The sequence below is a fragment of the Sceloporus undulatus genome, unplaced genomic scaffold, assembly GCF_019175285.1.
Source record: "Sceloporus undulatus isolate JIND9_A2432 ecotype Alabama unplaced genomic scaffold, SceUnd_v1.1 scaffold_17, whole genome shotgun sequence".
Classification (NCBI taxonomy): domain Eukaryota; kingdom Metazoa; phylum Chordata; class Lepidosauria; order Squamata; family Phrynosomatidae; genus Sceloporus; species Sceloporus undulatus.
In genome coordinates, this window is record NW_024802939.1 from 2,343,764 (window position 1) to 2,359,293 (window position 15,530).

Genomic DNA, 15,530 nt, shown 5'->3' on the forward strand with positions numbered 1-15,530 from the left:
TACAATGGAATTTCATAGCAGAAATGTTTTAAGCCATTTCCGGGAAGTATAATCGTGGCAGGGCCAGCATACGTTAATTATACAGAAACCCTGAACTACCAGCTTTCAAGATAAAGAAATCAATGGAATCTGCTTTAGAACAATGCATAAGAGCTGTCACTACTACCCCCAGATCTAAAGGTCATTGTGCAAACCTTGACGAAACTCATAAAGAGCTTACCAAATAATGTTGGGTGGCAATGAAGCCAAGGGACAGAGGAACGGCAAGAAATGTGAGATTCTAGAGTTCTCTCACAGAGCATATATTTTCAGTGCAGAAAATCCCAGCTTCTGTCCCTGGTATCTTTAAGGATTCGGCCTGAAACCATGCAGGCTGCTGCTGGTCATTGTAGATACTTCTAAACCACATGATTCATTTTGCTGACTTGATACTTATTTATTATTTAAAATATTTAAATAATTTAAATAATAATTCACAGGGGGTCCCAAGGTGATACACCACAAGCGAAAGAATATTTAAAACAGTACAAAGATTTTTAAAAGTAAAAACACACTAAAATGCTATTTTCAGACATCTTTAAAAATCGCCTAATAACAATCCTTAAATATAATTTTAAAATAAACTATTAAAACAGAGCAGTTTCAGACATCAAAGGCCAGGTGGAACAACACTGTTTTAGCTGCCTGCTGGAAGCTCAGCCCAGATGAAGCCAGACTACAATTTCTTTTGGTAGGGAATTGCACAGTCCAAGTGCTGCTATAGAGAAAGCCCTTTTACATGCACATACTAACCTAACATTGCAAGGTGTTAGGCATCCAACAGGACACCTCCAAGGGTCGCAAATTTGGGGTAGGCTCATGGCAGGAGGCAGTCTTTCAGATCTCCTGGCGGCTGGCCCTAAATGTCTTGTTCAGAAGTTTTGGGAGGATGCAGAAGGAAGGTGGGTCTCACAAAGCTTTTGACCATTAAATGATGGAAGCACTGAATTTCTCCCTCTGCAGCAACCTAAAAAGTTAGTTTTAGTTGTTGCAATACCGCAGGCATAATGTTTAGTTACACCTGTGTGTGTGTGTGTGTGTGTGAGAGAGAGAGAGAGAGAGAGAGAGAGAGAGACTAACAGGATGACAACTACTCTATTTTGGTAAATAGGTTTGTGTGAGAATAGTTACACAAAATGAATTTACACTGTGCACTTGTACAGTTGGGGTAGAAGTCTGACTCTATCACATTTCAATCACAGATCCTGTAGTCTTGTGGTAGGCAACTTTGCTGGGTTTGTCCAATTTTCATCTCTGGCAATTACTGTACCTGGAAATTGCCCAAGGTTGCAAAGCTGGAAGGGTCGGGATATAAATTTCTAGGTTTACATTTTAGGGCAGGTTGGGGTTTAAGGGGACAATCTCATGCCTGTATGCAAAAACTGCCACTCCTGGATGCTTCCAGGGCCAGACATTTTGTTGTTGTTGATTTGTCATCATGGAGTTATTATAAAATTATAACATACTCTTTTTAAAAAAGCTGCTTTGAAATGGAACCGGTTTAGAACGATGTTGGAAGCAGTGATTCTGTAAGAATGGACAAAGAATAATCCAGTGAGTTCCCGGAATTTCAAACTGGTTGATGGAGTGTAGTTTGAGCCTATGTGCCAATAGGAACTGTAATGAAGCATGTATGTGAAGGAGAAAACATTATTTGTTGTTAAGTACCCTCAAGTCAACTCCAGCTCATGGTGACCCTATGGATGAGAATCTGGAAGACCCCCTGTCCTCCACTGTCCTGCTTAGGTCCTCTAAATTCAGGCTCGTGACCTCCTTGGTTAAGTCTGTCCATCAGGCGTTTGGCTTTCCTCTCTTTCCTACTACCTCTACCTTTCCTAGCATTATTGTCTTTTCTAATGAGTCATGCTTTCTCATGGTGTGGCCGAAGTACAACAACCTCAATAATAATATGGTTTATTTATATTTCCCGCCTCTCTCTATGGATTGAGGCAGGATTGCAACATTTAAAAAATCACAAAAACAATAAAAATACAATTAAATCCTAAACCCTTCTCCCTATAAAATCAATACAAAATTCAACAATTAAAATAAACACATTGAAAACGTGCTCTGTGATAGTTAGATGGAGTGGGGTCATTAAGGATAGATATGGCTATCTTATTCCAGGAGGTCAGTCGGGGAAGGCCTTCTTAACAGCCTTCTTGAAGGCATCTAGAATGGTAATAAGGTGGATCTCCTCCAGCAGGTCATTCCACAATTCCGGAGCGGCAGAGAACAAGGCCCTCTGGGAAGTTGCAACTACAGTTGTCCCTCCATATTCGCTAGGGTTAGGGGAACAAGACCCCTGTGAATATGGAAAAACCGCAAATAACAAAAACACTGTTTTTACCTGAGAGGACACCTCTCTAGGAATCTCTGGCCTGTTACAAACTGCCAAAATAAAGCTGCTTCGGGTCTCTTTGGAGGTATGCTATTTAAATGATGCATGCATCCTAAGAATCCAGAAGCTGCACCAAAAGCTGCACTCCAGTGCTTAGGAATGGAGTGTGGCTTTGGTGCGACCTCCAGACTCTTAGGACCCATGCATCATTTAAATAGCATACCTCCAAAGAGACCCGAAGCAGCTTTATTTTGGCAGTCTGTAACAGGCCTCTAGGTCCTCCAGTGCAACTCTGTGGTCAATGTCCAACATACACTGACCATAGAATGGCACTGGAATAGCTACAAATGGTCTTTCAGTGCAACTTTTAGTTAAAGTTGACCACAGAGTTGCACTGGAGGACCTAGAGATTCCTAAAGAGAATGTATTAATGAAATCTGTGAATAATCAAAGCCGCAAATATCAAAGCCGCAAATGTGGAGGGATGACTGTAATCTAGTCTTCTGCGGCTGGAGTAAATTCTTCCCAGATCAGTTTGATCATCTTGGCTCCCACGGAAAGATCGCACTTGATCTTGTTTGCCTCTTTGGTTGTCCACAGTATCCTCTGCACTCTTCTCCAGCACCACATATCAAATGAGTTGATTTACAGTCAGCCCTTCTTATACACGGATTTTTTATACACGGATTCAAGCATACACGGTTGGAAAATGTTCCAAAAAAGTATAAATTTACCTTGATTTTCCATTTTTTCTAAGGGACACCATTTTGCTATGTCATTATATTTAATGGGACTTGAGCATACACGGATTTTGTTATACACGGGGGATCTTGGAACCAAACCCCAGCGTATAACAAGGATCCACTGTACTTCTTAATGGCTTTCTTCAGTGTCCAGCTCTCACATCTGGAAATGACGATAGGGAATACAATGGCTCTGACTTCAGTGCTCCGTTGTATATCTTTACACTTTAGGCTCTTGTCTAGTTCTTTCATAGCTGCCCTTTCCATTCCTAGTCTTCTTCAGATTTCTTGTCTTCAGTCGCCATTCTGAACATGGTTTGATCCAAGGTATGGGCTCTTTATTTCGATTTCCTCATTGTCTAGATTGAATGTATGTAGATCCTCTGTGGCCATTATTTTTATTTTCTTTATGTTCAGCATTAAACCTGCCTTTGCACTTTCTTCTCTGACCATCCTTAGTAATTTTTCCAAGTTGCAATGTTTTCTGCTAGTAGTATAGTGTCCTCTACATATTTTAGATAGTTGATATTTCTTCCTCATAGCTTACCCCTCTTCCTTTTGAGTCTAAACCTGCTCTTTGTATTATGTTTTCTGCATACAAGTTGAACAAATAGGGTGATAGAAGGCAGCCTTGCCTGACCCCTTTGCCAATTGGGAACCATTGCATTTTTCTATATTTTGTTTTAACAGTAGGTTCCTAAGTACAGATTTGTCATCAGGACTGTCAGATGTGATGGGACTCCCATGTCCTTAAGAGCCATCCATCACTTTTTAGTTATATAGGCTATTTTTCTACATTGTAATTGTACAAGCAGAGTGTAACATGGAACTTTTAAAAAGTAATCAACTTTCGTTATAGTTCAGAGATATTCTTTCAGAGAAAGTCAAGGTTTGCTTTTTGCTTTTGTTTTTTGTTTTTTTTTAATATTTTGAATCGGTGGATGCTCGAATTCATGCATTAAAAATTCTGTGGATATGGAGAGTCGACTGTATTTTACAAACTTTAGTTCTTCTTCACTATTTGTTTATGACACTCGACATTTACTGAAATTTATTACTGGCAAATTCAGACATTTAAGATCATTCACACCTTTCTCTCTTGTATTTGTGATCTGTGTCCATATTGGTCATGCTATGGCCATTTAACTTTGACATGCCTTAAATCACAGAAATTTATAGACTTTAGATGGGAGATAGAATGGTCACTTGTGGAGGTATTGCCCTTATTTGCCTCCTTGTTTTGATCCCACCGTCATCACAGGCACATTTTATGACAGCATGAGACCTTCTTGGTGGCTACTCTCAGGCCATGGAATTCCCTCCCACAGAAGGCTAGCTGGCCCCTCTCTGCACTCCTTCTGCTGGCAGGCAAAGACTGGAGTTTGGTCATTAGCTGATTGCTGTAGAAGAGCTTTTCAGTGAGAGAGCGTGCTTGTGCATATACAAGAACACACTATATTTTTGTCTTAATTTTCATGTTTTATGCTTTGGAATGTTTTTAATTAATACTGTTTTTAATAGAGTAGTTGGCTTAATGTTTGTTTGAATTTTTAAAACTGTTTTTAGTTGTATTTTGATTTAATCTATGTTGTGAGATGCCTTGGGGGAAAAATGGGGATATTAAATAGATATGCTTTTATCATTAGTTTTTAGTTGTGATAGCTGTGCATCACCTTCAATATTGGAGATTGTATGCTGCTCAGTTCCAGTAGCTGCAGAGTACAAGAGGGAGGACATTACTACAGTTGGCCCTCTGTATTGACAGATTCAACCATCCAAGCTTGAAATATATATTTAGTCAGTCTTTCAAATCAACAGATTTCTTATCCGCAGATTCAACCATCCATGGCTTGAAAATATTAAAAAAATACATAAATTCCCAAAAGCAAACCTTGATTTTGCCATTTTATATTAAGGAACACCATTTTACTACCCCATTGTATATAATGGGATTTGAACATCCATGGATTTTGGTATCCACAGGGGATTCTGGAACAAAACCCCAGTGGATACCAAAGTGTATGTTTGCTTTCTGCTTATGGGTGCTCTGTAACATGTGGGTGGCCCCTAGGGGAATGGGACACTGGGCTTGATAAGCCATTGATCTGATCTAGCCCAGGTCAATATGAAATAATTTTAAAAAGATCATCTGAATTATTGCCTGCTGATTTAAACCATTTCAAGAAAGTAGAACAGATTTTGGAGTCTTATGTCAGGTATAGTATAGCCCTACTTGTTGTTATTGTTAGGGATGATGGGAGTTGCAGCTCTTCTTCTGGCTTTCACTCTCACCACCCTGGTCAGCGGAAGAACAACCAGTTTGACCAGTAGCTCTGAGAATTGGCTGAAGATGTCTTCCAATCTTCTCTGCAGTCTGCTGGTTCTTGTTCAGCTCTCAAGACACCAGTCAACACAGTAGTCTTCTTAAAAAAAATCTACTTTTATTCTAATATATACAGTATGCACAAAACAATCCACTACTCACAAAACTCACACTACTATACTCCTCAATACCCACACTACTATACTCCTCAATACCCACAAAAAATATTGTCAAACATTATTGCTTATATAGACATTTGTCTTGCTATTCATTATACAGTTGCCACCTCCTGGGCGTGTACATACATTATGATTGACATACCATACTTGGCTCAATCTAGCCCTCACATTGCATCATACATTACTGTCCACTCAATGACTCTCAGGTGATATCAATTTGCATCTTTTCACTTTGTCATTGCCTCATATGTCCTTGGCTTTCAGGACCTTCTAAATACATTACTTACAACACCTGTGTGACAATTCAATAACTTTTGCTGTGTCATGTTACTTTCAAATACATTCATATACATATTATATTTCTTGTGACTATATATCCCATGTGGCTTTTTCCTGACAGTTATTGTGTGCTTTTAGGTTGTTTCTGACTTATGGCAACCCTAAGGTGAACCTGTCACTGCATTTTCTGGAGCTGAGAGGGTATTATCATATATACTCGACTATAAGTCAAAGTCATGTAGAAGTTGAGGGCAAGTTTTGTGGCCAAAATTAAGGATTTTCATATGATCCGTGGATAAGTCGAGGGTAAAACTTAAGGATATGTAACAAGAGATATAAAGGACAAAGCAAAGAAAAAACTATGCCAAAGAACACCACCATTTTCCCATCCAGGCTTTAAAGAAGGTCAGAAGCATAGCAGCAATGGAGGAAGCAGAGGGGGCTGGTGCTTCTTTTAGGTTTTCCCAGGATGGACTAAACTCTCACCATTCACTCCCCATAAAAGGGGATAGTTTCTATTTTGATAAGAGTTAAAGTACAGTACGTACACTCACCCATGGATAAGTCAAACCAGGTTTTTTGGGTCGATATTTTGACTAAAATTTTAGACTTATACATGAGTATATACAGTCCATGTCAAAGTCACCCAATTTGTTTCCATGACCAAGCAGGGAATTGAACCATGATCCTCCAGAGTTGTAGTCCAGTGCTTGAACCAGTAGCTCTTATAGCCCTGCAAGATCACACTAAAAGTCAATTTATTTTTTCTCTGCCAGATACTTGTGGAATGTCTAATGCAAGACACGATGGCTTTGTTCATGTTTTGCTAACTGAAATCACTTACAATACTTAGAACTGCACTGTTTATTTCCTGCTCCTGATAAAGAAGTGGGTAGATGAGTTCTATGAATTAACAGATATTTTTGTGTCATCTTAAATGAGTAGGGGTCTACACTGATGAAGTTGGGTGCAGGCCACAATAATATGTGGCAAAGAAAACCTGTTAGGTTTTTGAGATGCCATAAGATGCTTGTTATTCCTTGAAGTATCTCTTCTAGATTTTTTTTAAAATTCTATCTTTTGAGTGGCATAAGATTTTTGTCTATCTTGTGATGGGGTTTTTTAACTTTAAAAAAAGAGATGTGGCTTGCCTTCAGGCTCTGGAAGCATGAGGCTTAATTGTAGCTGCTCTGTTGAGCCCTTTATGATTTTGCATCAGACATGGTTCTCCCACTACTTTCCAGATTTCCTGCTTAAAACGTGCTGTTGTCTTGTGAATTCTTAAGGAATTAATGGGGAAAGGAGAAAGGTAACATTAATACTCCAGAATGTTAAGACACTTAACAGTATTTCAAGATGCTAAAATATAGCTGTGTCTATTGCTTTTTACACTTTATTAAGCAAGCCTCCCTAAATAATATAAATGGGTGTATTTAAACTTTCTGCTTCAAGTGATTTGTGTAATGGGACTTTCATCCAGATAAACTCATAGTTCATTCATTTAAGCAGCTATCTCGCTCAGATACTGCTCACCAACTGATATTCTTGCACAACTGAGAATTTCATTTAGCAAACCAATCAGTCATGCATTATTTAACTAGTTTAGGCTACAAGCCTAAATTATTCTAAAGACACCAGACTTTGTCTGATCTTTGAATCTAAGCAGGGTAAGCTCTGGTTAATATTTGGATGGGAGACCACTAATGAATACCAGGCTATATTATTGCCTATATACTTGCAAACCACCTTAGAGTATTCCTTGCTTAAGAAAGCCCTATGAAGTTCATGGAGCCACCATAAGTTGGCAGGTGACTTGGAGGCACACACACATAGACACCAGTTCAGGTTGCTCATGCTAATTCTAAAAATTTTGGATCAGAATGAAGAGATTAATTTCTGTGTTTATGCTAGGTCTGCTGCAACACATATCTGAGGCCTGACAGTTAAGTATCTGAATCTACAGTATCTGAGTGATACTTCTGAGAGGATGGATGACATTTCAGTTGCACTGTTTACAAATACCTTTCCAGTGGCAACATTTCAGGCCAAGTCTGTGAAGTGAACCTGAATGAGGACATATGCCATGCTACTGCTGGGTCTAAAACAGTCTTTCCTCCTGCTTTCGTGGGCATTATTGTGTCATGAATGTGTGACTACTTATGAACTTCTTGGTTCATAGAACTAGATCTAAATGCTCTATTTTAACTAGGCAACCATTGGCATCAATAGATGTGTGCAGCCAGAGTTTTGTTTCTAGATTCCAACTAGATCCCAACTATGCTGCTGAGAAATAGTTCTGTGCAGTTATTGCCTCATTGCTCTTGCTTAATATTTCCTGTTCTAGCAGACTCACAGTACTACTTCTTTGATTGCTTCTCTTTAGTTTCCACCATATCAGATGAAGACAAATTCTAATGGAGTGAACTCTTTATTAATCTTAATACATTCAACGAACTCTGATGTCATAATTATCTAATACTGTTTCTGTATTTGGGGTTTGGTTTTGTAGCTGTTTGTATGTGCCACATATCCTGAGCACTGTTTTGAGAGCTGTCTTGTTTGTGAATGATAGCTGCCTTAAGCACTAATTTAATGGAAAATTAGGCTGTAAATTTTTCAGATAAATACAATGAAATTGCATCTGTATTTCTGCAGAGATGAACACAGAAGCAGAGCAGCAGCTTCTCCATAGTGCAAGAAACGGAAAAAGTGAAGAAGTCCGGCAACTTTTTGAAGCCATGGATAAGGGAGAGGTTACCTTTAACATCAACTGCAAAGGTTAGTAAGGATTACCTATCAGATTATACCTGGGAAATGGAGAGAGGTTTCATTGTAGCCATTTTTGTGTGGAGACAAAGTTGCTTGAGAGACATCAGCACCTCAGTTGTGGAACCTGCTTCCAAGGGAGATGAGATTGGCTGTTTCCTAGTTTTGGTTTCGATGGGCAGTAAATATTGCTCTCTCCTGCTTGTCTTTTTAATTTGATAAAATGCTCTGGTGCTATATAGCAACGAGTGTGGAAGCTAGGATCTATGGGCCACATGAAGCCTCAAAATTGCTGAAATTTCCAAAAAACTGAAATAAGCCTCTTGCACCCTTTAGGGTGGGGTAGGCAAATTGTCACCTGCAACCCATGCACAGCCCATTTTTATGCCCCCATCAGCCCTCACCTCCCTAAGCCCATGAATATTTTAAATAATTTTTGGCATGTTTCAGGGGCATTTTTTGCACCAAGAACATGCAGAGCTACCCACCTCAGTGTGTGAAAACGTGGATTTACCTTCCACATAAGTACTCTGGAACCTTCTGTTATCCCAAAATACCTCTGTTTTTCTCTTCAGTTCCTCTTGAAATGGCAATAGGATAACTTCCTGTCACCATTTTGAGAAAGGTTGTAGAGAAAAATAGAAGTATTCAGGCTTGTTGTGAGGGTGTGGCCCACGGGGGGGGTGGGGGGTGGGGGGTGACTGGCAAGGGGGAAACTAGTCCTGGTTCCCAAGCAGTTGCCCATCCCTACTCTAGGATGTGATGCGGTAATTGTCATGCCAAATGTTTTACACCCAAGGGAGCTTTTTTCATACCTGACTCTCAATTTTGGTTTTAAAAAAGGCCCCATTCCTGGACCTGAAACATAGTGAAATTGTCTCCCACATCCACAGAGGTCACAGGGAGCCATGTTCAGTCAAAGAGGGGGGAAATGAGGGTGAGGGGTGCAGAGAGTAGGGCAGCTCTTTGAGGCCTGGCAGAGGGCATGTGCAAATCCCAGATGTGTGACGTTGTCCACCCTGCTGTACAGTGTTAATCTTAACTCTGCTCAAATTTTATAGAATAATTTTCATTGCCCTAGTGAACTTTGTGCTTCCTTGTCGCTTATGAAATCTATCACCTTTTTATTGTGTGTTGCCTTAAGCATCTGATGGGGAAAAGGTGCAATTTATACATTAAAAAATAAATACATATACTATACTTGGAACTCTATTCTTTCTAGAAGTGCCTGCAAAAGCAGCTTTCAGGCAGTGCTTGGGTGAATTTTAAAATGTATCAGTGTTGGCATATCGCGAGTATTTTGAACACTACAAGCCAAATATAGCGTGGTGTGTAGCTGCTTAGGTCCTTTGTGGGAAACAGCTTATTTAGAGAAAATTATAGAATAACAGCAAGTCATACTGCTCCTGTTGCTCTGCTATTAGCAAAATTATCAATTACAATTTGAAAAATGACTTGATGGCTATGACCTACTTTCTTGTAAATAGTAAGCAAACACAGCTGTTTTAACTCTGTTCTTTCCCCCTGTGCCTTCACAAAGCCTTCCCTATGCTGGTACCTTCCAGATATATTGGTCAACAACTCCCATAGTTCTCAGAAATCATGACAATCAGATGGCTATGGTTGTTCACTTGCCTCAGCTTCTCTTTCTAGGCTGTATCTTTATAGATATGTTGCACATAGAAAATCAGTTAGGGAGAGCTGAGTTTAGAACTTTGCTTCCTCAGCTCTAGTTTTCTATGTGAAGGGGTACTACCTGCTCCCAACGTGAAGGATGTTTAATTATGCATGTTTTTTCGTTCTGAATGATACAGCCCTTTATTACCACTCCAAGAATTAGGTCTTACATGGAAGAGGAAAAACCTCCTGCTATACAACAAAGCTAAGAATAGCTGCAGTGTTTGGTACAAATTACCTTTATCTTGGCCTGAAATGAACAGATGGCTGTGTCCTGTTCATAAACCCTTGTTCTATTTTCATTTAGATTTTGTTCAATTCTTGTCTTCTGAGAGGACTCTCTTAAGAATTATTTGCAGTCTCTTTTTGTATTATAGAGTACTGAATAGTCTCATGCTGGTTGTACATTATGCCTCCTCACTTTATATTCTAACAGAAAAGTATCTGAAAACACCTGATGCTAAAAGCCTAATATTGTATTGCTGAAAAAAAGGGTTTTGATCATAAAAGCATGTATCCTAGAATTCAGAAGAAAAAAATTATACACATGCATCTCATTAGAAGACAAGCTTATGTAACATAAGTTCCACACAATTAGAGTAAGTAAAAGAATCACACAGTGTCTGTATGTCTTACATTATAACAATAATTATGTGAGATTGGCTTAACTGAATGACAGCATCCCCAGCCCAGTCCCTCCTAGGTTTAACTAAAAGAGAGCCTCCACAACCTGCTTCCTCCAGATGCTGGTTGATAATAATGGAAGTTGTAGATTGAGCAAATTGAGGAAGCTTGTTCTCAAGGGTGGCAGAAACATAGTTCATGTCAGACGTGATCCTAAACTGGTGTCTTGGATAATCTTTAAGGATCCTTTTCCTTTTTCCTAGATGTATCAGTTCTTGACTACATGAAAAGATGATTCAGTGTTGATTTGACCCATGTTAATTTGTACCTTCTAGGCACAAGCAAGTCAAACCTGGGCTGGACTCCTCTTCATCTTGCATGCTACTTTGGGCATACCAGTGTTGTCAAGAATTTGCTAGAGGTATCACCTTTAACTTGTTATTTTCTACATAATATTTCTATACCATCAAGAGCACTTGGTTTAGTTAAAGGTTTTTCAGCACTAAATTTAGTGCTGTAAAATAAATAACACGAGTTCCTGAGTCTGAAAGCTAGGGAACCAAGATGGAACACTCAGAAGCTCAGGAGCCTTAGCCTGTCACAGACATCTGGAATAACCTCCTGCCTCTTAATTTTGAATTCTGTATGGCCATGTAATTGTTAAAACCACATAATCCAGTTAGTTCTGCTGGATGTTTAGCTCGATGTGACCTCTTAGTAACCCTTTTGAGAAAAATTGAACTGGTGCCAATTTGAACAAACTGGATTAAAGGTGATGCTGAGGTAGAGTGACACACTGAATTGTTATCTTCCCAATACAGAAAAGCTTAGAGCCCAAATTAGCTTGTGCATGGCTGTGAAGGCAAAAGCAAATAGACATGGAAAGAGGAGCGTGGTCAAACTGACTTCCTTCTGAAAAGATTGAATTCCTTGTAAATGCCACCTGAAATAAACTACACTACCTAAATTCACTGTTTAGAAATATTTCACTGCAGACTAAAGCTGCCTCACATTATCCCCTGTAAAACAAATTCCAAATTAGAAGAAACCGCCATTGAAACAGTTGCATTATATGAATGGTCAGAATCTAGACCTCAAATGAAAGTTCAACAGATCTCTGTAAGTACTTCAGATTGGGTAGCCTCTATCTATTCAGAATACCAAAAGACCTACTTTGCCTTAAGAAGGTTTTTTTGAAGAAGGACTGAAATATTAGGTCTCCTGGGCAGCATCCGCACAGCAGAAATAATCCAGTTTGACACTCATGGCTCAATGCAGTGGAATTCTGGGGTTGTAACTTTGGGGGATATTTAGCTTTCTCTGTCAGAGAGTTCTGGAACCACAGGATTCTATAGCATGGAACCATGCCTGTTAAAACGGTGTCAGACTGGATTATTTCTGCAGTGTGGATGCAACCAGGGTGACTGATTTGTACCAACCTTATTTTAGTAACGTATTGACTTGGATGTCAAACTCTACTGAACAACCTCTCTTTATAGGCTGGTGCTGATGTAAATGTTCTAAATGATATGGGAGACACTCCACTGCATCGTGCAGCCTTCACTGGGCGCAAGGTAAAATGAACATGTTTAGTCTAGTGTATAGAACTTAAGTTCAGAGGTACACCATTTGTCCATATGGCCTTTTCTGTATTACAATATTATAGATAATGTATCATTTTCTGACTTCCTGTTTCAAAGTTTTTGTGTTACCTTGTCAAAATGTCCTCCAGTTAATCTTGATGTGACATTCTCTTTCCAAGATGACAATTTTCAGAGAGAGAGTGGAAGAGCTTTCATTATGAAAAGAAAGAAAGAATCGTATGGTATCTTTAAGACTAACCAATTCATTCCAGCATAGGCCTCATTTACACTACATAATATTTTTGTGTTGGATCATTTCGAATCGATGGAGTGATTGACACAAATAGATGTTCAGACTATTGGTTGCCATGATCAAACCTGCCCATTTCAATTTAACCCACTTCATGTTCACATTAACAATTGGATCGATTAAAAATGGAGTCTCCATGTGCAATGTCTCAAGGATGATCGTATCACAGGGAACCGAATCCAATCAACATGTTCACACGTGCGTTGAATCGAATCATTTATAAAGATGTGATAAATGCCTCGGATTTGGGGGGAAATGGTTTAACCGGGTTTAGTGCTGCCCCCCCTCAAACTGCGTTGGAGAAATTCGGCGCCAGTGTGAACAAGGGCTCTTTAAAATGGTTTAAAACAGTTTATTATGTAGTGTGAATGAGGCCATAGGTTTTTGTGGGCTAGTCCATTTTTTTAGATCAGTCACTCAGTCACTTTATATCCTGCCTTTTCCTCAAGAGTGAGACTTAAGATGCATAAGATGAAAGCTTACAGTTGAAATAAATTGGTTAGTCTTAAAAATGCCCCAAGAGTTTCCTTACTTGCAAAATGAATGTGTGAAATGAAGCAAAGCGAAACAAGAAAAAAAACCCTAATCTGGATAAAGCAGGGAGGTCTCCATAGATAATGGATACTGAACTTGTCTTTCAGGAGGTGGTTCTGCTACTTTTGGAATCTGATGCTGATACTTCCATTGTTAATGGGAATGGGCAAACTGCAAAAGATGTTACACACAATAAAGAAATACGAGAGATGCTAGAAGGTATCAATTCTGTATCAAATATGAATGTAAGAGAATTGGAATTCCAGTAAAGATGCTCTTCAACTGAAGAATCTAGCTTCAGTATGTAAAGTGGTGATCTCTTATTCCTTTGATAATATTTTGACAAGGTGACTAAATATGTATTGCCATTCAGAGAGGCTGCTTGAAACTGTGCCTGCATGGAACATGTGTGTGGCCTGATCAGAGCCTGCTATAAAAATTTTCTCTCTTGATACAAGGAATATCTTGGTGATGGAGAGAAAACTGCTTGGGAGGGGCTGGTTCCCATAGTAAATCTCTGCATGCCAGCAGTTTGCTTATGGTTGCATCTTGCTGTGACATCCATACTTTGGCTTGCTAGTATGGACTCACAGTGTGATCAAGGATTAGATTATGTTAAGAAAGCCTGGAAATGCAAAACTGAAACTCCCATATTTGTTACTCACTTAGTAAACATGTTATTCACCAAGTAATCATTCTCCATTCACTAAGGATGCATAATGAACGTAGGACTCATTTATCCATGGCACCAGACAGACAAGAAAAAGGTAATTACATGGTATTGCATGTAAACCAGCATCTCATTTAAATCAGATTGCTCTGCTAGAAGTTCATCATTAGCACATTGGGAATTTTAGGCTTCCCAATTTGGACACTGTTATTGCAATTGGAGACTATAGAACCATTCCTGAAGAGATTATGAGTTACCCCGTGTGATACATGCTTAAAACCACGGCGATTTTGTGTAGAAATTTGTTTGCAGACAGTCAAATGCAATACAATTTTAGTGGAGTTTACCAGATCAGACAACCTCAAAAGTGCCTTCATCTTCAGTATATTCTGTTTATATAATAAAGTCAATTACATATTTTGTACAGCAGTGCATTCTAATGCACACAGCTGCGATTTCTAGTGGCTTCCTACAGTTAGTTGCCCTTTTTAGATACAGGGCCACCTTCTATGGTACATATGTTTGCTTCATTTATTACTATTTTTGTAGCCAAATGACTCAACTTGCCAGTGGTTAAATGCTAGTACTGCAGCCAGTATTGCAGAGACAGGGTTGTGAGTTTGATTCCTGGGCTCCAGGGTTGATCCCGCCTTGTATCCTTCCATTGGTTGCTAGAATGAGTACCCAGCTTGTTGGGGGCAAATAGTTTATATGTTGTAAACTGCTTAGAGACTACTTAGTTCAGTATGAAGCAGTATAGAAATGTAAATGCTATTGCTATATTAATAAAACACAATAAAAGCTAATAATGAAACCAGTGAAAATCCCTGAAATACAAAGGCAGAAGTAAAAACTACATATTCAGTTATTGTGATTAGAGGCATTGTGAGGCTTCTTCCCATTATTCCATCACTTTTCCTACCAGATGTAAGGCTCTGCCTAAATCACCACTGCCACCACATGTGAAGACTTGCACAAATTGCACTGCTATCACCAAGAACGAGGGCTTTCACTTCTCTCCACCTTTGCCATTAATGTAAGAACCTCCTCCTTTCCCACTGCTGTAGACACCAACTATGGGACCTATTAGATGCACTCAAGGTTCCTGTGTGGATTATTACATACTCAGCTTCAATCCCTATTGAACATCAACCCTCTTTATCCTTGGCTGCCACTGAAAACACTGTATCTAAATCCAGTCCTTGAATATAGATATGGATAAGGTGTGGCACAGTTTTTTGAGTTTTGGACTATGACTCTGGAAACCAGGGTTCAATTCCCAGCTCACCCATGAAACCCATTGCGTGACCATGGGCAAATCACATGCTCTCAGTTTCAGGGGAAGGCAGTGGCAAACTTCTGAAGAAATCCTCTCAAGGAAACCCCATAATAGGTTCACCCTATGGTCGCCATAAATCAGAAACAATGGAGGCACACTACAACAACAAGGGAATTTGGGATT

General features: G+C 39.3%; 2 protein-coding genes across 4 annotated transcripts in view; one reads left to right on the forward strand and one right to left on the reverse strand.

Annotated features, from left to right (window-relative positions):
* LOC121917417 (protein IMPACT-like) overlaps positions 1 to 15,530 on the reverse strand; it is a 98,397-nt gene that overhangs the window by 48,518 nt on the left and 34,349 nt on the right. The gene's annotated exons all lie outside the window — the stretch shown is intronic.
* LOC121917415 (oxysterol-binding protein-related protein 1-like) overlaps positions 1 to 15,530 on the forward strand; it is a 102,487-nt gene that overhangs the window by 13,182 nt on the left and 73,775 nt on the right. For all 3 annotated transcript variants that reach the window (XM_042443358.1, XM_042443361.1, XM_042443359.1), the window contains exons 2-5: positions 8,560 to 8,682; positions 11,307 to 11,392; positions 12,471 to 12,545; positions 13,506 to 13,617. In XM_042443358.1, the coding sequence (XP_042299292.1) occupies positions 8,560 to 8,682; positions 11,307 to 11,392; positions 12,471 to 12,545; positions 13,506 to 13,617 (396 nt within the window). The remainder of the gene's footprint in view (positions 1 to 8,559; positions 8,683 to 11,306; positions 11,393 to 12,470; positions 12,546 to 13,505; positions 13,618 to 15,530) is intronic.